General features: G+C 31.4%; 1 protein-coding gene across 5 annotated transcripts; it reads left to right on the top strand.

The window, feature by feature from the left end:
• The first annotated feature begins 767 nt into the window (after window positions 1-767).
• LOC134278342 (annexin A6-like) lies at window positions 768-26,766 on the top strand. Of its 5 annotated transcripts, none has more exons than XM_062760651.1 (27): window positions 768-931; window positions 2,044-2,189; window positions 3,849-3,929; window positions 4,391-4,509; window positions 7,057-7,165; window positions 7,439-7,543; window positions 7,950-8,036; window positions 8,766-8,786; window positions 9,810-9,878; window positions 15,387-15,477; window positions 16,074-16,168; window positions 17,490-17,603; window positions 17,939-18,023; window positions 18,796-18,875; window positions 19,261-19,329; window positions 19,518-19,698; window positions 20,038-20,141; window positions 20,455-20,601; window positions 21,199-21,273; window positions 22,609-23,019; window positions 23,273-23,446; window positions 23,654-23,687; window positions 23,837-23,985; window positions 24,200-24,295; window positions 24,408-24,483; window positions 24,778-24,890; window positions 25,181-26,766. In XM_062760651.1, exons 2-27 carry the CDS (start codon window positions 2,106-2,108, stop codon window positions 25,304-25,306), a joined length of 2,895 nt encoding a protein of 964 aa, XP_062616635.1. In that variant the 5' UTR covers window positions 768-931; window positions 2,044-2,105; the 3' UTR covers window positions 25,307-26,766. The 5 variants fall into 5 exon arrangements, with proteins under 5 accessions (XP_062616635.1, XP_062616636.1, XP_062616634.1 ...); XM_062760652.1 differs by lacking the exon at window positions 768-931 and adding an exon at window positions 938-1,085 and having other exon boundaries at window positions 21,199-21,213; XM_062760650.1 differs by lacking the exon at window positions 768-931 and adding an exon at window positions 938-1,085.
• The last annotated feature ends 818 nt before the right edge of the window (window positions 26,767-27,584 follow it).

Raw genomic sequence — 27,584 nt, 5'->3', positions numbered from 1 at the left:
TCCCCCCATCCCTCTCATTTCAGAATGTTATACACTTTAGATTTTTTTTTCTTGTCGACAAGAAATATCAGATTGGGCTTCTTTTGTATACCGGGGGATAGTCCCCGCTTTAAATAGTCAAAATTCTGTATCCGCCCTAGCTGCAGTACTTGGAACTAGATCCGCCCTCGTACTCAGCAAGTTGAAAACCAATGAAATAAAAAAAAATATAAATGTTTCAAAATGTGATCCGAAGACCATCTTTACACTGCTATCTTGAAAGAAATTAAAGATTGGTCAAAGCGCTAGAATCTCTCCACTGGGAGAAAACAGTTTAATTTACCCCCCCCCCCCCCTTCCTCCAATCATTCTTTCTCTTTACTCGATGATATTCTGAAAATGCATATTTTTAAGAGAAAATAAAATCTTTCGAAAGAGATCGTACATATTAATTTATAGTAAGCACAAAATGTAGAGATAAACATATAAGATACTCTAGTACTTAGAATACAATTAAAATTTTTAAAATTTAATGATATTTTATATTAATTTAGCCCGATATGCAAATCGCAAGTTCTCGTGATCCATTCGTTTTAGGGATCAGCTTTTTAATTAATGAAGTAATCCAAAAAAAGTCGATAATCTTTTAATTGAACTAAAAACTCAGCTGCTATAGTATTTGTCTTTTGCATTGCATATTTGCAGGATGACGCGATCGGTTAATCCGCGCTGCCATTCCGGAGTGCATAGCAAATAAAATGTCCAAAAATATCTAGATCCGCCCTAAATATTACGGATTCTGGAGTGATGGCAGGAAATTGTTGCGTGTTCCAGGAGTGAAAGAAGAGATCAACTGGCAGTTAAATGGTCGGAGATCAATTTGTTGCTTGTCTATTCTCCACCGGTCTAATGACCCGTCTCTATGGCGCTGGCGCGCTAACGGTGTACACAGGTAGAAATATATGTGTGATAGATTAAATTTAATCTCTTGGAACAGTTTGGTATTTTCATGTTTGCGATCAATCGAGACATTTAAGCGGAATGACATCCGCTTGTTATTTTTTGAGGTAGCAGTCGTGGAAATGTTCTTATACAACCATTTAGAGGTAATGTAGACAATTCCTGATTTTTGTCTTCTAGTTCTGTCTCGATCGTTATAGAATTTCTATATCTGGGTATAGATCTTTGATCATTAAAGGAAATATACAAGACTGTGTCAAGAAACGTACACATTTGAGTTAAAAATAGCCATGGATTAAATAAGGTAGAATGTATAGGCAATCTATAAGTGTACATGTATGTATTGTAAAAGTACAGCGTTCGCTCATTTAGGTACTTCAAGATTTTTTTAAATTACAATAACTCGATTAAATGTGATTTATCTGTTTCAAATTTATGTGTCAATGGTAAAGTTATCTTACTCAATGTATCAAACCAGTATAGAAACATGGAAAATAGTCCAATGAATATTTTATCACATTTTGTAAATATTCTCATTTTCTGTTAAAAATTAATTTCAAATAGGATTTATGTTTTCCAAAAGGGTGTACAACTTGCATACATGTATATTATTAATTTATTGACAAAGTGATACTAGGATCAATACAAAAAGTTTTAATGTTTTCTTTTTAAAAAGTTCACTCCTTCACCAATCCTTAAGATCAGACATTTTATTTTTACAATTAATCATTTTTCAGATTTCTATAATTTGGATAGATAGATAAATATATATTTTTGGGAGAATGAGAGGAGGGGGGGGGGGCTTTTTTGTATGTTTATTGTTTAAAACAATATTTTTAGATGTATAGTTATAAATCACAGTATTTATTTATTACAGTAAAAAAATATCTTTTTAATCATAAAGTTTTGATTAAAATTCATGAAACTGTTTTTTAAATATATTAAATTCCTTCTACAAATACATATTCATTATAAAAAGGATGGTATGTAATTCTTTCATTTAAAACGAAGTGATCATGCATTTGTCATTCTTTGTGATCCAGTTTTATTCAGACTACTGTGAATGAATATTTAATTTGAGTTTTTTATTGTCTGTTATTGCAGGATTAAACCATGTATTATTCATAGACAGAACTTGAAGAAGTCCGACATCCAGCAGAGAAATCATGCCTGGGCCGGGGTTTCCCGTGGCCAATAAAATCCTATTTAAGTATGAGCAGGACCGTGCTTATAGACTCCACAGGCAAAAGGTAAAAAAAAAAAAAACAATACATGGGGTGGGGGAAGGGGGTTTAAAAACAAACAGTTAGGAATGAATAATACCAAATCATGTCTTGAACAGGGTTTTCTGTGGCAAATAAAATCCTTTATAAGTATAAGCAGGACCTTGCTTATAGACTCCACAGGCAGAATTTAAGGTAAAGGATGGGGATTGATGTGCGAGTTGTGGAGGGGGGTATCAGAAATTTGTAACTCCCCCAAAAATCATGTCTCTGGTCCATATAAGTACACTGTACTGTATAAGCAGAATCATGCTTACTGACCCCATAGACCAAAGGTAAAAAATAAGTCAGGTCCCAAGGGGATTGGGGTGGAAGGGGTACAAGAAAGTAATCAGAACTGGCAATACCCCCCCCCCCCCCCCACCACTTCTCTCTCGCCTAATGTTACACTTCTTCAATCTAAAATTCATGGATTCAGATATTAAAAAGGTGTTTTATTTCAAGATCAATACTTAATTTTATATCAGCTAGTATTAAGTTTTACGCAGCTAGTGTATACCTGCTGTGCTAGTTTAATATAAAGAAAGAAAATAGAAAAAAAGTTTCTTACAGAGATGTATGTGTATTATTCAAATTATTCAAATGGCTTTAAAGTTCCTAACAAACAATTTCTGCAAAAAGATAATTGAAAATGAACACCAAGCTGGGTTTTAAACTTGTTAAAATAGAATTGTAATTCCACTATCAACAAACAAATACAAAGAAGTAAATAAAAGAAATTGACGCAGACTTTTCTAATCAGTAAGAAAAACAATTTTTTCTAAATTTCAGTTTGGGGCATTAGGCATTCATAATAGGTTAATAATCAGTCAAGCGTGAAGTCTTTTAAAGAAATGAAAATCCTATTCAAACATCTTGAAACTTTTTTGATTTCTGAATTCATTGACACCTACATATCTACCACTTAGGGAACCCCCCTACAGGGTGTCACAACCAATTACAGCTAATTCAAATTCAAACAAGTGCAGGTTATTAAAAGTCTTAAAAAATCTCATGCTTTCACTATTCTTGACTGAATTAGATTGAATTTCAACATTAAGTCATCAAATGTCTCTTGAATAGGAAATTAATTACCTGAAAGTTCAAAATACATTTAGAGTTTCACCGATCAAGACCTGTATTAAATACATACAGTACGTGTATCGTGAATTACCCACACTTTATAGAGAAGGTTTGGGTATATTATTGTTGATATCCTCAGTCTGTCTGTTTGTCTTTCATATCTTCTTCCTCTTCTCTTTTATTTTAAGCCAATTTATATCTTTTGGAAACTGATTTGTTGTGTCATGAAGATGTTTAAGGTAGATTTCTGGTTCCATTTGAGCCTGAAAACAATTTCTTTACCAAAAACCTAATTCCAAGAACTCCTAGCTAGGCTAGCTTTCACATTTTATGCAGAGTGACTATGTCACATATGTATATTATGTATATTAGAATGCGTTTGATGGTGTCTTGCATGTGCAATAAAGCTTCAGAATTTTCATTTTTAATTAGAGGGGCAAGTTGGTGAGGGAAAATTCAAATAACACCAAGAAATATCAAGGATTATTTTTTGATGTATTAATTTATGTCAAGATTGAAAGCGTTTGAAGCATATGTTTTAAGAATCTTTTTTTTTATTTTCAGGTGCATGGTTCTAGACCTACTGTGAATAATAAAAAACCACAAAAACATCCTCATCTAATTCTCCAATTAAAGAAAATTCAGGTAGGTTTAGTAAGATAGGATTCTTCAGGGATAGATTTTTCTGCTACAGTCAAACCATGTTTTCTCAAAGTTCATGGGCTTGAGAAAAAATTTCAGGATATTGCAGATTTGTGATATCCAGGTTAAACTAAAAGTACATAAAGAAAAAAATGAAAGGAACTTTGAACTCATTTTGACATAGCTATAGTATTCGAGAATCGAGATATCAGTGTTATATTATTAGCAAACAGATTAATGTATGAAGTTTTCTAATTTGGATAACATCAGTCATCAGTGCTTGGGTCAGCATAGATTTTATTATAAGCAGCAAAAAAAGTACAATGTAAAATGTTTATAATGGCTTCTTAATAGAATTTATCTGCTAAACTAGCCATCGATGCTAGATACACAGACTACATAACTGTAACAGTTCTTAACCTTACCCCAGTTGTTTAATACAAAATTGATGATTTATTTTTTAGTTGGAGGAGGAACGTCAGGCAGAGGTCGACCATGAAAACCGTCTGCTTCTACAGAAGATGACAAAGATCATGAAGGAGCCAGCCAAAGTAGATTCCTGGAATGAATACCAGTCAAAAAGGTTTGCAGTTTTCTTTCTGTCTTAGTTAACTGATTGACCCCCCCCTCCACCACCACCACCAAAATGGTTGCATAATGGTAGACCATATGTAACCACTTCTTTACTTGGGTAAATTTGAGATGAGGTTGGGCTTCATTAACTTTGGTCAAGGGTAAAGATTCTAAGAAAGAGTGAATGCAAATATTTTGCTACAATGTTTTTTTTTTAATTTCACTTGAATTCTACATTTCAAATTTTTGAAGTAAATATCAAAAACTCTAAAAATTGAAGTTTATTGATTTGACCCCACCCTTGGTACAGTTTCAGTACTTTGATTATACACAATCTTTGCTAGTTATGTTCATCAGATAGAGTTTAAAACAATTATACCAAGATCTCAAACAACATAAAACAAAGATTTATGATCTTGTCATCATAAATAATCTCTCTTAATCAACAAACTCATTGATGAGTGACAACATCCATTCCTCAAAGAAACTTTTTCTAAACAGCTAGATCAATAAAACAAATGAGCCTATATAAGGCGGCTTCTGGGACAGGATTTTTCTCATTAGCCCATTAATGATTTAAATCCATTTTGACAAAAATTGATCCCTCCGGAGCAAACGTGACCCCATTGTGATATGATCAATATGTAATTTTTTATCCATATTTAATAAAGCGGGATTGTTATTTAGAAAAATATTTATAGTACGTAAATCTGTTGGGAAGAGGGCCATGTGTCATATTATAGTAAACACAATAGCATCCCAATAGAAAAACAATGCTATTGAATGTTTCATTATATAATTATCTCCGAAGTAGATGTATCTAGTGTTATTTGATTAATAATTGAGTTCTGAATACTTGTAGCTAGTTGTACAATACCTTGTAAAATTAATTCTTGTTCAGATCCAGGAATAGTTTCTGGGAAGGGGGGAGGGATCTTCTACTGGCATTACAGTTTATATAGGTTTAGATGTGTGCAATATATTTTGCTGGCAAACTGTTTAGGTATATGATAATAAAAAAAGCAAGTCCAGGTCTACCAAAAATTGTAAAATTCATGCCCAGTTGGTTCAGATTCTGATGGAGTGTACTTTGAAAATTTAATTTTGAGCATGTGTATCTTTGAAAAGCTTATATAAATAATTTAATATTCCTGAACAATCAGTAAGTTAAACACTCTAACACATTAGGAATCATGACATGTGTCCTATATATATCAATCACACCAATTACAATGTATCTCTAAAAAAATTCTTTTTTTTTATTTCTGAGCACCTGGGAAATAAACTTTATGCAATTTGAAAAGGATGAGTCTAAATTCACTAAAAGCTCGAATTCTTATACAAGGATCCTCCAAAGTTCATGTCTTATAATTGAATTAGATATACATGTACAGTGAAACTTGTCTACTCTGGATCTTGTGTAATCTAAAATCCTACCTAATATGCTCCTGTGCATAAATTCAATAGTTGTCTAATCTGGACCAATTTGTTTGGAATCAGACTCAGTGGTGTCCAGATTAAATAAGTCAATGGTAATATGACCATCATGGACGTGTCAATTCTATGTGTATATGTCACGATGATCGAGAGAAAGATGATTAGGATTTGAACCTGGGCTCCCTAAATCACTACTCAGGTGCACTACCAATGGAGCTTTGATTAAACCTGCCTGACCAGAACTTATATGTAGTATAGAATCATATTAGATATCGTGAGTACATGTATCATATGCTCCTGAAAAAGATAATCTGATGTACGTTTCAGCTGTAAATTGATGGTTGCTAGCATATAGCATTTGAAATATGATCTATGTATCTCTCAGTGAAACTATGCAAGAAGTAAAGTATTGATAATTATTTAATGGCTCATTATCACTTTGGGAAATAATTCTCTTTAATAAAGATTTTGCTCAGATAATTCGGTTGGAAAAATACTGTACATGTATAATAAATAGAAAGCATCCAAAGCAAACTGGTATCCATTACAAGTTGAAATCCTTTCCATACAAAACATGCCTTCAATATATACTTTATGATTAACTAACTAGGTCTAACAACTGTCACTTTACCATTAATCCAGAAAAAGTCATATGCAGTATTTAAAAGCTGTCACTTGATCACCCATCCAGTAAAATTTGTACATCACGCTTAAAGCATATGTTTAATGGATGCTTAGTGGCATTATGATCAACAGTGGAACTTTTGACACTTGAGAATGGAAATCCTTCTAAAACCTTATGTTTTTTTAATATGGGTGCAATATAGGTCACATGAATAAATTTCAGGTAAAAAACCTTTTTGGGTAGGGCCTCTGGTAGGCTTGGGACAAGGGGTTAAAATGCTAAAATCTTACTGCACTTCAACATTATATGACATATACCTGTTTATATTCAACAATATCCTAAATAAAACAATTTAAAAAAAAATATCTCTTAAAACAAAAGAGTTCTGTTGTATGTACAGTAAAGTACATGTATTTCTCACCCATTAATTGGTCACTATCTTAGAGATATAGAATGAATTTTACAAATTTTAACTCCAAAACTATTATTTATTAGTCTTAACCTTCCATTGAGAGAAAGGCAACTTCGTGATATCCAGATGGAGAACATCGGACTGGCCAAGCGGTTAGAGCACACACGACCGGTGATCAGAACAGACGAAATGGTAGGGGTGTTAACTGTCACAAAAAATAATTTTCTTTTTTAAAAATATACATTTATTTATTATTTTGACTTATGTATCTTAGAACTAAAAAAATCAAAATATTTGGATGTTTTAATTAAAAAGAAATAATTAAGCAGAAAAAAGAAATTAAAAATTTAGAGATTGAAGGTAAATAACTAATTGACATGTTAGGATGCTCTTTTTAAAAATTATCATTTTATTTCCAAAATGTTCTCTCTTAATTAATAATTGATTAACATTTTGGATATTAAGGAGGAGGAGTACCAGCAGAAGAAGTACCTACAGATGTTGTGGAATGAAAATGCCAAAGATTTTGACATGGTCATTCCTAGACACCAAAGATATAGACAGCTGAGAGTGAGTGTGTAATAGCAACTAGTGAAAAATTTTTTTATGTGATAGATTAAAAATAGAAATAATATTTAAAAATGAAAGAGAATTTATGTTCTTCTTAATGAGTTTAATTTTATAAATTAATTAGAATTATGGTAGAACACACTTTCATGTATTTTAGTCTTTAATTTCATATTTAGAGCCTTTCGATCATGCTACTTCCAATGTTTAAGTGCATTTTAATATACATGTTTGACTAAATAAAAACATATTGAAGTTATATAATTGGCTCTAAATGTGCTAATTTATGAAGTGTTAATTATTTATTAAGAATTTTGCCCAATTTTTAGTGTGCTAATTATTTATGATTGTATATTTACAGTACATATACATGTGTACTTATGGTAAATGCAATGTATGTATATTACAGAAAATAAAAGAGGCAGAACTCGCCAAAGAAAGAGAGGAGAAAGCTAACAATGGAGAAGAGGGAAAGAAGGATGCTTTACCTCCCATTGTATGTATAAAATTCCATCCAAATGGGGACTATATTTTTCGGCAAATCCCTTAGGGGTTACTCCTCCATTATTCTGCATTTACCAAATTATTTCTTATCCCTCTAATTTTATCCATTAATATAGCTGGCTCTACAGGAATTTGTATGAGCAGGGTAGAAGTCAAGCTGTATGTTTCTGCCCATCTGCAAGTTTGATCATCTGTTCATCTTTATGAAAATCGACAATTTTTTAACAACAATTTTGCATTATCCTGTTCATTTTTTTGTATTTGATTATTAAAAATCTGTGGCATGATATGTTTGGCAAATGCCATTTTTGATTCCTTTTGCCAACAAGATTAGGGCTGTGAAAAATTCAAGGTTAGAACTGAAGTAGATAAATATATAAGTATGAGAGAAAGTATGGACAAAGAGAGATAACTTCTGTAATTGTTTTTCCCTAAACCTAATACATGTAAAAAGAAACTTGGCTGAACACTTTTTCTGGTTTGTCTAATATATTTCATTTTTGATATTTTAGGATGACATTACGTTCTTCTATTATTTAGATTAAATTTTCAACGATCATTTTTTCCTCCAATTTTTCATTTCTATTTGTAAAGAATTCATCATGAAGGCCCCCAATCTCTGTTTATTCCTTCATATCATATATATTCCTTGAGCTCTTCTCTCAATTTATTCTCTCTCATGGGTCCAGATCATTTTAATCATAGCAGATCTTCATTACAGGGGAAAAACAGTGAACCTCAGGTACTGCATTCAACATTGGCTTAAAAAATAAAGAATGCTTATACATTTTGTATTGCAAAGCTTTATATGGACTGTGAAATCATTTCTCCATGAGTATTTGTTAATTTTATATAATTTCACGAAAATTTTACTGGTATTAGACCATGTGAAAATTTTTACATTTTTTCTAAGAGAAAACAATATTACAAATTGGAAAAATAGAACCCCCTGGGAAGGATATTGATTTCACAATAAAATTATATGTTTTTCAATTAGCAAATGGGATAAGCTTGATTCTAACTGCTTTTTAATTATTTTGTTTGCTTAAAGGTAAAATTTGTACAATATACTGTTTGCAATAATTAACAAGAAATATGGATTTTTCCCTTGTTTGTTTTTGTACTTTGCATTTTGTTTTATTAATTATCATAGCTGAATATATTAAGTCTACCAAATTAAAAGAGACTTACATTTTATGTCACATTTTAAGGATGAAATCCATTTCCTAAAGCTTAATTATTTTATGTTTTGCTTTAATTATTATTATAGTTTTTTTCCTTTTTTTTTTTTTTTTTTTTGTTTCTTTTTAAAATTTCAAATGCACCTATGCCTTACACTAGAAAAATCAGAATTTTCACACACCTTAATATAAATGCTTCAAAATTTGCAAGCCATGTACAGTATCTATAAAGTAAAATGATTGATTGATTACAGTCAACAGAACTTGATTTATTAGCCTGTTTTTGCTGGTGTCATTTTATATAATACAAATATACAATTTTATTTAAATTTTAATTTTCAAATTCATTTTTGGGTTTTTCTCCATCTCTTCACTAAAAAAAGCTTTATTTTACATAATAAAATTGCAATATGTTGTGTAGATTTGTCAGTAATGCCTTTAGTTTACTAACAAAATATTAGAGTACAAACAAATGAATTTAGTCAAATTTTTATTTTGCATTTTAAAACAAAATCCTATACACAGTATATTACCAACATGAAGCCAGCACTTTTTTTGCAATTTAAATTGTATTTTTCCTGTAGACTATAAGATATAATGGCCCAGACACGCAGCGAAGCACAAGGAGTGATAATGGTGACAAAGAGAGAAAGGTAGCTACACAGCTTCTTAATATTTAGCTTTTATTTGTCCATTAGGTTTGTAAGTAGCCAACTACAGTAGAGCCTTATTAATCTGATTCCTTCGGTTCCAGAATAAATGATCCACAATATTGAAGCAATAATGAAGTATTATTGAAACATACAGTTGAACTTCCATATCTCAGAACCTGTTTCTCCCATATACCATGGATATATGGAAGTTATTTGGAAGTCCCAATCCCATATGAATTTACCCCTGAAATCTCAAACATCTATCTTTTTTTCATGGATTTGATATAACAAGGTCTGGCTGAACCTTTATTTCTCATTGGTAGATATTTTGAAATTCTCTTCACACAAATTTTGTTCAAATAATGAAGAGTCTGATTTATTGGGGACCAGTTTAACTAGGCTCTACTGTAATAGCTTTATGCTTGTTGCTTCATTTGCTTGTGATGTTGAATCCTAGATCATTTGTTTTCAGTATTCCTTTTATTGCTTTTTAAAAGTTGTGTTTAAATTAATTCACACAGAAATTAATAATAATTCAAACTACATTGATTATGCATATTTTAAGATATATAGATATATTGAGTTTAAAATTTTAATTCTATTAAAGTGATTTTCAAACTATAGCTTTATATAACAAATAATATAATCTCTTTTTTGTTTGGTAATAAGCACATATATATTCTAAACTGACATACTAATTGATTTTTTACCTAATCCAATTATTTCTAGAAACAATCCAAAATCCCCGCTAGACTTTTGGATATTTAAAAAAGGGGTATGTAGTTGATGGTTTGGGGACTGGAATGAAAATCTTGGAGAAGGAAGAAGATTTCCGGAAAAATATATTTCACACGTGGAATTATGGGACACTTTTGCTGAATAAATACACAATTTGATACTCATGCAACACTTTTTTAAAAAGCATATTTGTACTTTCTTTGCTGTTGATATAGATGGGAAAGTTTTTTCTTGACAGCTTGATTTCTTTAAGTTCTGCTTGTTAACTGCCAGCAGCTTTATCATTAGAGGGTGAGCTGGATTGTACCTAGAGATATATATTTATATATTTACAAAAAATATCATCTGTTGACATTTTCTAATTTTACATTTTTTTTTTCTGTTTGTATGCTTCTGGTAGTTTAATTTTGTGATGTTATTGTAAATGTAATACTCATTAATAAATAATATGTAATTCCCTTTCAAGACGAAAATGAGAAATCTGTATCAAATGTACTATGGCCGACGCCCCAGGTCCGCATACTCCCTGCAGGTATTTAGTGAAACCTCACTGTTTTCAATGTGCAAAAATGGCACAACTCACGTGTACATTTTAATGAAAAGTTGATATTTTAAAAATTCACGCACACTTCTAGTCATGAAAAATTCAGAGGGAGATCCATAGGCATGAAAAGTTAATTCATTCCATATATCAGGACCAAGCAACCCATTGCTATTTTTTAATCGTTTGTTTTAACTTTAAAAATGTTAATTTCTGATATTGGAAGTTTTCTTCCGGTTAAATAATAAATAGAATCTCTTTTAAGTTCAATTTATTATTGTTGTCAACCTGTAAGACATATAGAATGGTAGTCAATGTAACGCTGCATGGCTGTATATTTCGATTTTATATAGAACACTTGTGTACATGTCCTCGTTGAACCATTCTATTAATCGGAACATATCTTTTTCGTGTGGAAAAACCACATTCACAAAAGTAAATTTGTTGTAATGGAAACTCCTTAACAAAGAGGGCAAGGGAATGTAAACTTTGAAATTAAAAAAAAAAAATTTAATGATAGCCATCACAATGGGGAATTTTTCGAATACTTGTAGATGTTTTCTTAAATCCAGAAAATTATATTTTTTTGGTTGCAGACCATTGTCTTTTAAATACGCCATTATCACACATTTATTCACAGACATGTTGCAAAATTTCGATTTTACAGACGCAAAACCAATTAAGAATCTCGAAAATAATTTAATTCTCACTCACTTCTTTGTATTTCATCATCACGAGTATCACGTGACTGTGTGAAAAACCCACGAAGTAATTTTTTTTATGTTATGTAGCTGTTATTACCATATTTGTATTTATCTAACTAGCAGTCATGCGTTTGAAAATAACCATTTATGTTATTGTTGTATAATACTTTATTAATTTTACAATAATATTGCAATTTACAAATATTATCTAATGTTGTCAATCTAAGATTGTTTTGCTCAGACCATATATTTTATTATGATTCAGTATTGTCATCTTGTTTTCTTTACATCTATAAATTTTAACTATGCACTGTTCTTGGTAGGAAAATAAATTTATTAGCCGCTTATTTCAATGTCTTCTGATATGCTCCTTTTAATATGCCTTGTACATTGTACAGTATAGGAATTGCCTGCTTGTCCGTGTATATTTGCTCAGTATAATTATTACATACTAGTACTCATATTTCTAGTTACTGCAATCAAGTAATAAAATCTGTTGCAATCAAGTTATAATCAAACCTTTTGTAAAATGACGTAACAGTCGTAAATCTCTTATCTGTGTTTGGGATATTGAATGAAGTCTTTGTCGTATTAAACTCTACTTGAGGACCGGAAAAAGGTAAGCTGCCTATTGTAAAAGCACAGAAACAGAATTTGTACTTGAAATATTTCCTTCTATATACCGTAAATCTGGAAATATTTACGTCGATTTTATTTTGCGAATTCGGGTCAAAATGGTGTTGATTAATTTTTACGTTTCAAAATTTTGCTACATGTATATATATTGATTGATTGTATGTTGTTTAACGTCCCTATCGAGAATTTTTCACTCGTATGGAGACGCCATCACTTGTCGGCGGAGAGCTGCAAATTTTGTCCTACGCTTGACACTCAGGGTCTTTCTAAGAGGATACTAAATTTTAGATTCAGGAGAGAATAAGATATTGATTTTTGACATAACAAAAATGTTATCATCATTGCAAGGGACAATTTTCGGTACTGCTGATTTCGAAAATTTCTTTACTTAATATGCCTGAAATTATGCTTCTTACAGTTAGGTTTCGAAGACAGAGTCGCTGAAAGGTTAAAAAAAGACCTTTTCTTTGGAATTACCAACTTTATTGTTAGAAAAGCCAACTTGAAAGTTTGAGGAAAAAAAAAACAGAATTATAGTTAGAAAAGTCAGGATTATATTTGGATTTATCAGTACCAGCTTTTAAGTTGGAAAGGCAATCTTTAAAGTTGAAAATGGTAATCTGCCAATTTTAAAGTTGGAATTACATGTACTTTATCTTGACACAACCCTAAAAATAGGTGGAACTAACAAACTTGTTAACTTAAGATGTACATGCATTGAATACTTTAGAAATTTTTCCAAATGGAAAAACGTTGTTTTGGTTCAGTCTTGGGCTTAGCCACATACGTTTTACTCTAATTTTACAATTTCTGCGTATAAATAAACAATCTACAAGTTACAAAAACAAAACAGTATAATCAACATTCAAAGCAAATATTTTTCCAATCGATTATGTTCCAATATAAAGCTTATTTTCTGATCTGATGAGAGAGTTGTAAGCAAGCGCATAGCATGGCAAATGAACATTATTGTGCATAAAACACTATTGCAATTAAAAATCGTATCAATATTCTTTTTTCACAAGCAAAACTATGATGAACGTTTTCGAAATTTTTCATATGAAAAAAAGTTGTAAATTAACCGAAGAGTGCTGGTTGAAACATAAGCATTTGTTTGTTCAATCCAACACATTACTAGTATCAATTTATCACAATTGCATGAATGTTCCCTTATCGTTGATAAGGTGAATTTTTTTCTGACATGTCTTACAAAAGAATGTTAAGATTTATGAAATTATAATTGAAAGAGATTTGTATGCTGGATACTTTCGCTCCGTTTTATTTTTGCCTTATTTATCCCTATTGTCACAGGGATACTTTGAAAAAAAAACGGATAAATTTTGCATTGTCCTCGTATGACAGATCAAGACTATGATTAATTTTTTTTCAAATGTAGGTCAAACTTCAAGGTCAAGCTAGAATAAAATGTCAAAGAAATGTTACATCGCAAGAATTGTACACATAAAATGTGAAAATCATACCAAACTTTCAGAAAATACGATAAAGGTTAAAGTTTTTCAAAAGCAGATCTCCAAGGTCATGAGATAAAAATTATTGATAGAAAAGTAAGGTCTTACTACAAGAAATATACAGATAACTTTTATATTTTATTTATATGCAAGACAAACGTTTTTGCAAATATAGGTCAAACTCAAAAGATTGGTAACAAAGAAAAGTCTTGTTACAAGTTTTAATGTTATTTACATGCGAAATACGAAAGCCCTATCACAACTGCTCAGAAGTTAAGACCAAGGTTTAAGCTTTAAAGGAGAGCACAAGTCCAAGGTCAAAAGATCACATCTGTTGGTACCCAAAGAAATGTTTCATTATTACCAGGAGTAAGAAGTGAATTATGGAGTCAACAACCATTCAAAAATATGGAGGTTGTTAATGTTTTCAAATAGATCATATTCAAAGGTCATAAAGTAAAAAAAAATTGGAAAGCCGTGCCACAAATAATCATTATTATGTATAACTTAAATATAAAAGCCTTACCATTAAATGTTCATAATTTATAAGCAAAGCTAAAGTTTTTGCAAATGCACCAAGAACGGTTTTGTCACAAGAAATACACATGTGATCTCAAATTAAAAAGACCGTACTACCAACTGCTCAAAAAGTTATGCACAAGGATAAAGCTTTTAAATGAATGTCAAACTCTAAGTCTAAGGTCGAAGTCAAAAGGTCAAATCTGTTGGTTCTCAAAAGAAAGGTCTTGTTACCAGTGTCTTTCCCTAATTAACAATTTTCAATTGCCAATGAGTACATGACTGTTAAATTAGTCATGCATTCATTGGCAATTGAAAATTGTTAAAAAGTAAAAGACAACGGGAATAAACAACTCAATTATGAAACAGAAAGCATGGCACCAGCCGTTAAAATGTTATGGACAAGAATAAAGTTTTGAGACAAAGAGATAAACAGACAGACAGATGCATAGACCAAAAACTATATTTCCCCGATCAAATCTTCGATTACGGGGGATAAAAAGTTGATAAAGACAGAAATTTTAAAGAAGTTGAAAGAGGACTGAACGAACGCAAGATTTCAAGTTGTTGTTGAGAAAATGAAGACCGCTTATGCAAAGAAAAACAATTGAAATATTTTGCTGAGAAAAGATCGAAGCTAAAATATGCCAAACCTAGTTAAAGGACAGTTTTGCCATATTAGATATTAGTAGTATTCAATAATAAGTTGAATATTGAATAAATAAGCTAAAATTGTTCTGTGAAAGAAATCAAAAACACGAACGTATATAGCAAACTAAGCAAATCCAGAGAGATATTTTGCCATTGTAGATTATTTTTCTCTTCAGAAAATTTTGAAAAAATTACAAAACTAATACAATGTTATTGTATTTACTCACCTTCTTATTCTTACCTTTGACAGTCTGACGATGGAAGCAGTATGGACAGATCACACTTCAGTTCACAGGCTGACAACGATGCCAAGGCACTATTTAAGGTTGCCAAAGGCCTTGGTAAGAGTCAAAATGTTGATTAAAAATTTAGAAATATACGTGTTTTTGACTATCAAAGATTGCAGTGAGGTTTTAGGGTTTCTCCCGTCTTGATTCCTCCAATCTTTCGGACACTGTTTTCTTTCTAAGTCATTTTACAATCCATCCCTTCTGTCCGAAAGAAAATTCATTGGTTGTGAATTAGGTCCAATTGTGGTTCTTATACTAATTATCTAGCGGTTTGGACCCAAATATCCATTTAAATGAAATGCAGCAGACCTGAGCTCAAGACTCAAAATTTATCTGTTATGTTTAACTTAAAAGTACTATTTTTAATAGGAAAAATTCCAACTTCTGTTTTGATAATTTACTATCTATTAACGGTTCATGTGTTTGCATAACATAAGGTACGTTTGCATTTTGATCCCTTTTTGAATTAATTAATTTCAAAGAGGTTATTTTTTCTTTGAATAATCACAGGGGATTTGAATTTTGAAAAAAATCTATAGTTAAAAAGTGACAATAATGAACTCTTCTTGAATTCAAAATCACCTTTTATCCACTGAAGAAAATGTAAAACAAGACCATTTTATCACCCTTTTCTGTATAATTAATAGCACAACCGGATGATGTCTTCATAAGAAACTTGGTTCGAAGATCACAAAGTCAACGGGCCCAGATCGTCGAAAGGTTTAAAGAAATGTACAGTTTGGTAAGGAATCTAAGGATGCAGTCATCAGTATAGACAAATAAAACATACATCCGGGTAACTACAAAATGCCAGTGTCCATTGTTTCAAATATATCAGTGGCTACCTTAGTCCTGATTATGAATTATGTCGAATACATGTACTATGCCAAACGTTCGGCATAATGTGAAAAGAAAGACCTGAATACTTTGTAAGAATGGATTAAATGTTTTAGAAATACAAATAAGTTAAAAGGCAAAATGTGAACAATCTTTACATACGTTTTCACTGAATCGGGATGATGAAAAATTAAATAGACACTCACAACCTGAACAATTGTTCCAGCAGTCAAGCCTGATAACAATCTTCTTTGGTTGTAAGGCTCACCGGTTCTAATTCATTTCAACATTCAAGTCAACCAAGACCAGTTAGATCTGCCCTACCTATACTGGAATCCTAAACTTTATAAAAATCGTTACAAACAAAGATACATTGCCGGGTCCAGCAAAATGTTAATGTTCTATCAAGCCCCTAACTTTACATCTCAAAATATTAACTGCTGTTAAAAAGAACCTCCATATCGTTATGCTACAACGTATTCTAGAAGTGGTGTAAATCAGATGTGGACAGTCAAACATTCTAAAAGAACGTTTAGAGACTTTAAAATCACCAAATTTTTCAAAAGTCTATAACATCAAAACTTACTGTTGTCACTCATCTACACTGTTAACATCTATTTCTCGCGATAAATTAAAAACAATGCCTTTTGATATCATATACAGCTGCTTCTTTATAATCGGAAATTTTTACATCTTCTGAACGTTCATCAACATAATTACATCATAAAAAAATAACTGATTCTACACACAAGTACTTTAAATTTCATATCAAAAGGATGCTGGAGTTCCTCAGTGACAATTTTTAAGTATATAGTCTTCGGAGACCAAGTCTTCTAACAAATTCTTTGAAATCCGATGAGCACTTATTGTGCTTCTATATTAGCCGATTTGTTTCTGTATTACCATGAAGCAAAATTTATTCAATTTACTCTCTTTTACTGAGAAGATGAGAGTCATTGTTTTTCAGCTCAATGTTTAGATATATTGACGCCGTTTTATCATTTAATTAAGAATAATTAATTTCATTCATAAGTTGACTTGATATATAGCAGCAAAATTGAAATAAAAGGCTCCAAAAAGTCCGCCACGTCTGTTTGACTTAAAGTACATTTATTACTTTCTCAAGAATGTATTTAAGTATTTTTTTACAATGTGCAATCGTGTGTATTTATTTGAGAAGTTTTGCGAAAGACATTATTTTTTAAAGAAGCATTTTAATCTTTCAGGATTTGGCGACAGAGCTTATGTCGGGTCTGGGAAAGGATTGGGAATCTTTGATTAACGCTTTACTGAAAAACAAATCCATAGGCACCGCTAAAGTTCTCCATGATGCATTAGAGGTAACGTTTTATTTCACACGACAAATATATATAAATTAATAACAAACATTATTCCAGCTATTAAGACAATTTCTACCATTTTACAATGTTCATATCCTAGATTGAAAATAAAGAGATTTCTGAAGTGTTTTTTTTTAATTTCATTCAAAAACAAAACAAAATATATCAAAATATATTTCCCAAGCACATAAAACACGATTATCGTTAAAATGGCAAAATGCAAGTGAAACACGGTTATCATAAGATCAGTAAAGTACAGATTTATAAAACTGGGTAACAATATGCTTTAATTCAGTCATTTACATTTATCATATATATTTTCATTTTTTTTACAGGAAGGAGATTATCCGACAGCGGTGGAAATCCTTTTTACGTGCAAGAATTCAGACCTTACAGAATTGAAAGATACTTATCGCAAAGGTAAGGTCAACAGAAACAAACCCAGGACTGCTTGTAAAATGACAATTTTTATCATCAATGTGAAGGGAGAAAATTAATATTTTGTTGTCATCGTTTTCAATATAGAGGAATCCACATACTAAGATGTTCTTCTTGCTCAAATATGAATAAAGTAATCAGAGCCATTGCTGTCACTTTCTTGTATCATGTTTGGTAAAAGTACAATGAAACCCGTCTAATACGACATGCCTTGGGGCACCGATTTTGTTTTGAAATGGAAGATTGTCGAAATGTACAGTACGTAGAAAGAACATGTGAAATTGTAAAAGGATATTGTCACATGTAAAAGGATATTGAACATTAAGTTCGAAAATCGTAGAGAAACGAATTGCAAAAGGTCGATTTTAATATTTTTTTTAGTTGTATTACTATTTTTTTGTGGATAATTTGTATATATTGAGACAAAAAATTTATAATTGAGGTCTCTTTTAGCGGACACACATTTTGAACCTTGAGTTGTAAATTTGTCCACTTCCAACAGATTTTGGAGTAGGCTATTGTGTTGTGATACAGTGAAAAAATTTTCAATACGACCATTTGCAATCGGTGTTACTACTAACTACTAAGTCCGAACTTAATTTTCATTCCCATTTTACATGTTCTTAATTTCCACTGTAAAATCCTGTCTAATTTTTTTAATCTTTCTAAGATTTGTCTCCCAGAGTATGCCGAATTACACAAGATTGACTATTTTGGGTTTCCTTTATTACAATACTGAGAGTGTTCGTTTCAGAATACTCACAGAGCCTAGACACGACTATCAACGAGAAAACAGAAGATCCAGAAAGATGTCTTCTTGCAACGTTGGCAAAGGTAGAATTTAAAATCAGTGCCAAAGCTTTTGTTTACAGTGTGAAAATGTGCTAAACCCATTATCAAATTCGTAGGTGTAAAAGGATACTATAGTACTGTATTTAATACAATTTTTAGCTAAAATTTACAAAATGACACTTGATATTCGTGAGTTTTTAAAAGTGTTTTCACAGCGTTTTTCTTCTTCAATTTTAATAGGCTTTGGTTGACCACAAAGTATTAACTTACTGTACTTTAGAGGCATTAACGTACTATACTTTAGATGCATAAGCTTGAAAAAATTCCGTCAAAATGTACTGATATTAAATTTCTTTTATATGAAATACAATACGCTTATATATCATTAAGGTATTTTTTAACAGTTTAGTCAAATTCCAAATTTCAGGGCGGCAGAGACGAATCTAATAAAGTTATCGACAGCGCGGCGGAAACCGATGCTGAGGATCTTTATGAAGTGAGTCTTGTTCAAATCTGCCCACCCTTTTGATATTTCTAATTTAATTTATTTCACCAATCCTTGCATAATTGCTTTCTAAACTCAATATTAGAATCCAACTTTCTTTGAAATATAAAGAGACAGGTACACAGATGTTCAATACAAATGAAGAAATGACGAAATGATTTTTTTTAATTTATCAAAAGTCTGGGGATGGCAGGTGGACGAGTGATACTGGAAAATTCCTTAAGTTACTGAAGACCAGAAATAACAAACACATCATCCTCGTCCTTAATCTGTACAAAATAAACAACAAAGGAATCGAGGCGACAGAAAACATCAAAAGGGAGTGTTCGAGAACGTATTCCGAGGCGCTCATTGCACTCAGTAAATATTTATCTGCACTCTGTATAACAAAATATTACTAAATGATACTCTATGCAGTTATGATTACAGTTGTGCTAGAAATAAATATTTTGTATTGGCATTATCATTGACAGACACTTAATAACACGAAGATTTATTGTTTTTTGTTTTTGATTTTAATTATGTACTCCAATGAAGGCGCTAATAGAATACACAAACAACTTGTTTTGTTGTTCTCTGTGAATGAAAACAAAATATCAAATAAAACTATAATTTATTGTTCAAATGTTCATCAAAATAACATAACAAAATTCCGATATTAACTAGTAATAATATATTTGCATATTTTTGTTAAAACAGTAAATTGCCTTCATGGCTCGGAGAATCATTTTGCTGACCGCTTATTTAGGACTATGTCTCCGACTAACTCGGAATTCGTCAGTCTGCTGGTATCAAGGTCGGAGGTAGGATTAACAAAGAGTTCTTTTTGATAAAATTAATTTCCATTTTGTCTGGAAAATAAAAAACCCCAAAGCATTTTTTCTACACACTTTTCAAATTTCATTAAGCTAACGCTTTCTTGAGCGATTCGGCTTCATATAGTGAGCATCCATCTTTAATTTTATAATCTTGAATAAGTTTAAAATACTCATGCTAAAGATGATGCAGAAAGCGTTAGTTAAATGAGTTTTGGAAACTGTGCATTTCATCTTCTTTTAATTACTAAAAACTAAGAGCATGTGTTTAAAACAAATCTTGTTTTTGAAATTTATTTAGATTGATATACCAGCAGTGAGGAAGGCTTACAAGAAGAAATACGATGCCGAGCTTATGGATGATATAAGACATAAATGTCAGCATACAACCACAAAAGTGTTACTGGAAATCGCCAACAAAACACCTCCCGACTGGCCCAAGACCAAGGTATCAAACATGCAAAGAAATATATTCAAATAGCACATAGATGTAGAAATGTTATAATGACGATGTTCCTGGCACAATGTATTATCCTCCCATTGATCTAGAGTTTTATTTATCCTAGAAACCCAACCCTTCTGAAGTTTGCACAAACTTGTACACAAGTTTGTATGTTTTTACGTCAATTACAAATGTCTTTTATCGTGCAAACAAGTACTTACTGTGGTGAAAACCTGAACATTTCCCTTAATTTGAAAGGAAGACAAACTGCCACATGGATCCCATTCAAGTGTTCCACATCAAGCTGTGTTTTAACATTTCTTCATAAAGAATTTTTCCTTATCCCAAAGCAAAGCTTAAATTTGAGTTCTAGTAGTCTATCACTGACTTGTCTGAATTTAAACAAGTATAGAGTACTAGTACTAGTAATACATCCAAAGAAGACATTATACCCCTCTATAGTACATCTAATGCCAATAGATTTATCTTCCAAATATATAAGGTATTCAAAATCATATTAATAATAATAACTATATTTATTTCAATATCATATAGTCAATATAATAATTTTTCTTCATGTTTTTTATTTGAATTCGTTGAAAGCATGTGGACAAAAGGGTAAGATTGCCAAATGTTGTGATACGCCGGTCTTCCAATGACGATTTTAAAACACATCAGGTGTGTTTTCGTACAGGCTTTCTAGTATACTATCTGGCTTTGGTTTCTTTATAGCAGTATTTCTAAATGAAACATGGAGATAACGAACAGTATTCAAGATCAAAATACCATAAAACAATACCAATACAGGAGCAGAGAAAACACGGACCTCCGAAACATCAGAGGTGGGATCAGGTGCCATGGAGGATCGAGAATAAATCTCTCTTGGTCGAAATTCTGTTGAACATTCTTAAAAATAGTGGACGTTTGGAATTTTTAAAGTCAAAGTCTAACGGTTGTATTCTCCTCCACTTTTATTGATATCTTTTCCATATGAGCCTCATAAGTCCTATTGTTTTGCATGATACAAAATGAGTACATCTGTTTAAAAAAAACTGAATGTTCGCGGATTCGGATTAAAAGTTTTCTAACTGGTATCCAACGTTAGTGCTTCTTGGAAATATTCCTCTGTGAGCTCAGAAATGTTATAATGTTAACAAGTATTAAGCGTACACATACTTCTCTATTGTAACTTGAACTTATAATGACAATTCAATATATTGAATCCATGTATATTTTAAAACGTTTCGACCAGCCAATCAGAAAATGCTTGTACAGCTATATACTAATCAACTCCTTATGAATAACTTCATTACAAATATAAATTTTTCAGTCAATATTCAATTTAATTTTCCCCATTATAGTTTTATTTTGGCTTCATTTGACTCCCCATCTCCGATAGCCAAGGGATTTTGATACGCTACTCTCCTCATAAACACTTGGCATACAATGTTAAAAAAAAGATGGAATTTTTTTTCTAAAGTCGTGATTGGGGTGAATCGACACATCGATCGACCAATCAACAATTGTTCTTGTAAACAACGATATCTGCGTTCGGGGACATATTTTGACTCTTTACTCTCGGGAATGAAAAACGCAAGTAAACAACGATCAAATGCTATTCTATAAAATGTATGTTGTCATCCAGATGAAGATGTAAATTTGCACTTTCAATAACAAATGAAAAATAAATAAATTTGTTTTTGTTGTCAATTTATCCTTTAAAAGACTTTCATGTTTTAAATACATGTCCAAATCAATCACTTCTTTTCACAGCACCGTATGCCAGGGGTTTATAAGGAAAGAAGCCTATCAGAAACCCTTGGGTAGCGAAGATGTTGACTCCATTGCTTGTCTTTTCTTTTTTCTATCTAACCTAATGTCATTATTTAAAACATTGCTATGGTTATACATATATATTCAAAACTGAAAATCTGATTTCAATTTCATTTACCGGTATTCAAAAACTTCTAGTGAAAATATTGATATATAAACTGTTTACAATTTATAAATCAGACATCTACACAGAAAAAATGGAAAGGGGCAAACCCTGTACCTCAGCATTCCAAACCTCCAATCAAAAGGGTGGAACCTTCCTCCAAAGGGGCAGAACAAAAACACAAACACAACCCACTGGCACAAACGAGCATGCGCATAGCTGCTGACACGTCAATACAAAGAAGAGAAGAGGAAAAACATAAACATATAGAAAAAGAAAAGCGGAAAGAAGAGGAAAGACAGAAGAAAAATATCAGTGGTACAATCAAACCCGCCAATAATTTCAACCCTTCCATAGATTGTGAACGACTGCATGACGCTTTATTAGAGGTACCTCTTGATGAGGAGGACATAATAGATGTACTCACTACCAGGAGTAATGGTCAGCGACAGATCATGAAAAATAAATGGCCCACTAAATACAAAAAGGTAGAAATCTCCAATGGTTTCAAAACTGTGTTAAATTTTAACACTTTAATCAGTCTTTTAGTTGGATTTAGATTGATTTGGTATATCCTTGATCACAACGGAAAGTCATGTCATAGTCATATCTGTAAGTCAAGTTCACTTTGCAATCTTTAGTAGGTTAGATCTTTGAAACCCAGGATTTGAGTTAATTGTAATTTAAGTACTATAATATCGTAAGGTTGCTTGAATTCAGTTTTTTTTTCTTTCACCACAGTACACACTAGAAGCAAAACTGAGAGAAAAACTTAGTGTGGAACACGACGAGGTAATAACAGGTCTTCTGATGACGCCATCAGAATATGACGCACATTGTCTTCAGGAAGCTCTGGACGGACTAGGTCTTTCTGATCCAATTCTTGTCGGAATTCTCTGCACAAGGGATGCTAAGGTAACTTACTATTAAATCCGTTTTCTTAAGTAAATCAATCTTAACAAACTTTTTAAAAGGACTTATACCATAAAAACGTAAATGTTTTGAAAATTTTCTCGGAATCCATTCCTTCGAATTATAAACAGAAATACGATGAAATTATAATTAAGTGGCAGTTTTATACACTTTTTATAATAGACTTATTTATCTAATTCATACAACCAGGAAATGAAAGAAATAAAAGAAATTTTCAAAAAAGGTAAGTATTTATAGTTGACTCTATTTCACTCGAGATGAGTTGACGATTTGAATTTTGCAAAAAAAAAAATCTTTGAAATAATAAGACAATATGCTCTAATGATTTGAAGAACGTTTATTCAATGTTTTCTTTTTTAAATTATTACCTAGAGTATAAAAAAGATTTAGTCCAGGAACTAACAGCGCATGTGGATCCGGATTTAGCCGATTTTGTAGCACTACTTTGTCAGGGTGAACGAGAACAAGATTCAGAGGTCAATGGGCAAACTGCCAAGAAAGATGCGGAGAAAATGAATAAGGTATACCGGTAATCACATGTTATACAGTGATATTCCTATGGTCAATCAGTATGTACATAGCTGTAAAAAAAAATAATGATTATTTATATATAGTAAAAGAGAGAATTAGATACGTCAATGGGCTGTGACTATGTAAAATAAATCTAGAATTTAACTCTTTCGCTTTCTGTAATCAAACAAACAATATTTTTATAAATTTCTATTTTGTTTTTAGAATGGCAGGGTAGATGTAGTAGACAAACCTTTCCGTGATGTTGTTTTGAAGAAAAACCATGCTCAAGTGAAACTGACATTCTCCGAATTTCAAAAAGTGAGACAACAAAAATGTATTTGGTTTTCGACACTTAATTATCAAAGTCATTTAATTTCAAATTCTCTTCCTAAGAACTGCGAACTATAAAGAATATTTCATTATGTTTCAGCTGACAGGGAATGATATCTACCACTCAATAGCTGACACTGTTGTTGGTGAAACGGAAGATGCATATATTTCTTTGGGTAAAATTGACATTTCTTTAATCTTTAATATTGAAAGATTGGACGTTTGAGCATGATCACTGGCTATCTTTTTAAGTTGTTCTTAGAAGAATAAAATTATTCAAATGTTTAATTTAAAAAAAAATCCCCGATAAATAGATGGGCTTGAACCCCTTCATTTGTTTTTCAATGAATTAATATAATTGTTGATTTCTGCAAATGTGTTCCCTTCATTACCTTTTAAAAAATCTTTTTCATATGTTGATGAGTTAGAAAGGACTTGTATATTTAACTGTATCATGGTCTTACTTTTAGTCTCGGCAATTGAGGATCCAGTCAAATTTTATGCTGAGAAACTATTTACGTCATTTGGAGGACTTGGCACAAACGAAGACAATGTCGTAAGAATAATTGTCTCAAGATCGGAGGTAGGTCGGCCTAAAGAAAAACTACTGTGAAATCACTAATTTTTGTGGGGGTTTAATTTTCGTTGTTTTCGAGATACTGACAGGCCCACGAATTTATGACTATCACGAAATGTTAAAATAGCATTACTACTAAAAAACTTTATCCATGAAATCAAATCCCACGAACCAATATTTATTCTTCAAACCTCGAAAATTGAACCCCATGAAAGAAGGTGATTTTACAGTATGTGCGACTCTTTAACCAAGAAACCAGTTGTATCATCAGTTTATAAATTTTTTTTTATTTTTAGATTGACTTGAGGGACATTAAAGTTAAATTTCAGCAACAAAACCAAAAATCATTGTCGGCAATGTTAAAAGCTGATTTCCCTGGCGATAGCAAAGATATGCTTTTGGCCATCTTGGGTGATAATTAATTGTTCCACAGTTCATATGCAATGCAAGGAATGTTCAGGAAAAAACAAAATCAGTATTCGTTCCCATATTGTACCCTTGATGTATTTTTGATAAACTTCTTAGTCAGTATTTTAATCATGTGATTTTTGATGGTGAAGGAATTCAAAATTACATGCTCTTTTGTTTAAATATTTATATATCTTTGTTTCATTTACGAGTTTCATATATAATTGAAATCTTTCCGCTCAATTTCTTCACTGTGTTGTTGATATTAACTATCATTTCTTATTTCCATTCTATGACCACAACTATCTGTGTACAAGATATATAAAGCAATATTTTTGTTTGTTTGTTTGTTTGTATTGTTGATAATTTGGATGTACACCCTATACTTCTACTGGCTTTACGACATCAACAGAGATTATTATTCTGTGTGATATATGTATTCTGAAAACTTTCCCCAGTCCTATCGGTCTATGAACCTTTACTTGTCAGTTTGTATCCTATGCATAAACAAAAACGCCCCTATTTTGCCCATATCCTTGTATGCGTACATGTAAACCTAAGTTAAGTTATGTATATACACAAATCGGGTATTATATACATTTATAATATATATTTGTTTACATGTATTTTTGATTTGTTTTTCCTTGTTATTTGAAACTGTTGTATGCATTATATATAGAAATGTATACATTAAGACCAGATGACACGTACCTAAAAATTATATAACGTTTTCAAGGATTTGAGTTTGAAATATTGCTCATTGCAAAAGATCAGGGGGCATTACCAGTCATTTGTACAAGATTCCAAAGGATTCAAGTTTCCTTTATAATCCTATGCTAGAAATCACTGGAACGGTTGATATCAAGAATTTTGGTTTATATTTTTTCAGACCTATGAAAATAGTTTAGAAATCAAAAGACTGTGAAAATTATGAATATTTTTCGGTGATTACATAGAAATGCAAAATCAGTATATTCGAGGAACTTGTTGTCAAACCTTAAACGCTGTATTTTGAGAAGAAAGAACATCAAAGAATATAACCAGAGGAATACTGTATGTGAATGAAAAGATAAATAGACATACGACGAAGAATTCTTTGATAAAGAAGTTGAAGTAAACTTTACTTTAATAATAATATGAGAGATACAATCTGATCAAAAGCAAAGTAGAATACGTACATAAAAATTTGCCATAATGTCTCGATACGAATGGTCCTCGCTCTATTTCATAAGCATATGTTCTTTCGTGACACAAGCAGAGTGAGAGCGAGGACTATACACACAAAACATTTTATGATAACGATCTTTGTCATTTGTGGAAAATATTCATTCCACAAATTCCTATTTATTTGGAACAAAGTTCCGAAATTCCTTGCATAGTGGATATGTTAATTTCATGATTAATTATTGGAAGTTGGGAATTTCTTAGTTAAGGTTCGTTCTAAATCCTAAAACCAGTAAATATAATGTGCTTTTTTTCCTTCAAAATTAAATCTTTTCATGTTTTCAATATGCCTCTGGTGCTTATTTCTTGTGTTATTTATCTTTTTAGTCCGTTTATTAACATATGAAAAATTAGTTTTATGGAGCAATACACTATTTTATTGTTCAAAGCATTATTTTGGTTTTTATGTATCGGCTTTATACAGATTGCCATGTACATGTCTATGTAAAGCAAAGTTGAAAAATGACAGAGAAAAAATGTACTGTTTATATTCATATGCGCTTCTTTTGAATTACCTATGAAATATTTATCCATATTTATCCTCAAAAATAGTAAGTACATGTAGTACGAAAGATTTGTGGATACATTTATTAAGCATTTATTTATTGTATTCCATGTATATATTTTCACAATATTTTAACCGATATGAAATTTGTAATCTTTGAGTGAGGCAGACATTAGAGGAATGCGACTTTTCACATCTTCTCCTTTTGTCTTAACCCAGCACATATCACAAACATCATGTTTGCGTGCTTATCCTGCAGCAATCTTTCCTCTTTTTTCCCTCCTTAATCTTCCATATTCAGAAAAGGGAATTAAGACAAATTTGACAAGAATAGATGCCCAAAGACATGCTAGGCCATTGACCGAACATGGCGTGTTATGTTCCGTCAGTTTATCTATTCCGTCCAAAGCTGCTGCAGGGTGAATGATAATGGTAACGGTGTAATATTCATTCTTTGGAGGTGCTAGTTACTGTGATAAATATAAATTATCTTTTTCAATAAAGATATTTCTTCCCGAAAGCGTTTTGTCTTTATATCTGTTTTGCTAATATTCTATCAAAAA

Source organism: Saccostrea cucullata, unplaced genomic scaffold (genome assembly GCF_032062105.1).
Source record: "Saccostrea cucullata isolate Sc308-1 unplaced genomic scaffold, CSIRO_AGI_Scuc_v1 ctg300, whole genome shotgun sequence".
NCBI classification, from domain to species: Eukaryota; Metazoa; Mollusca; class Bivalvia; order Ostreida; family Ostreidae; genus Saccostrea; species Saccostrea cuccullata.
Note: the sequence above shows the minus strand (reverse complement) of the source record. Positions and strands in the feature narration are given on the sequence as shown.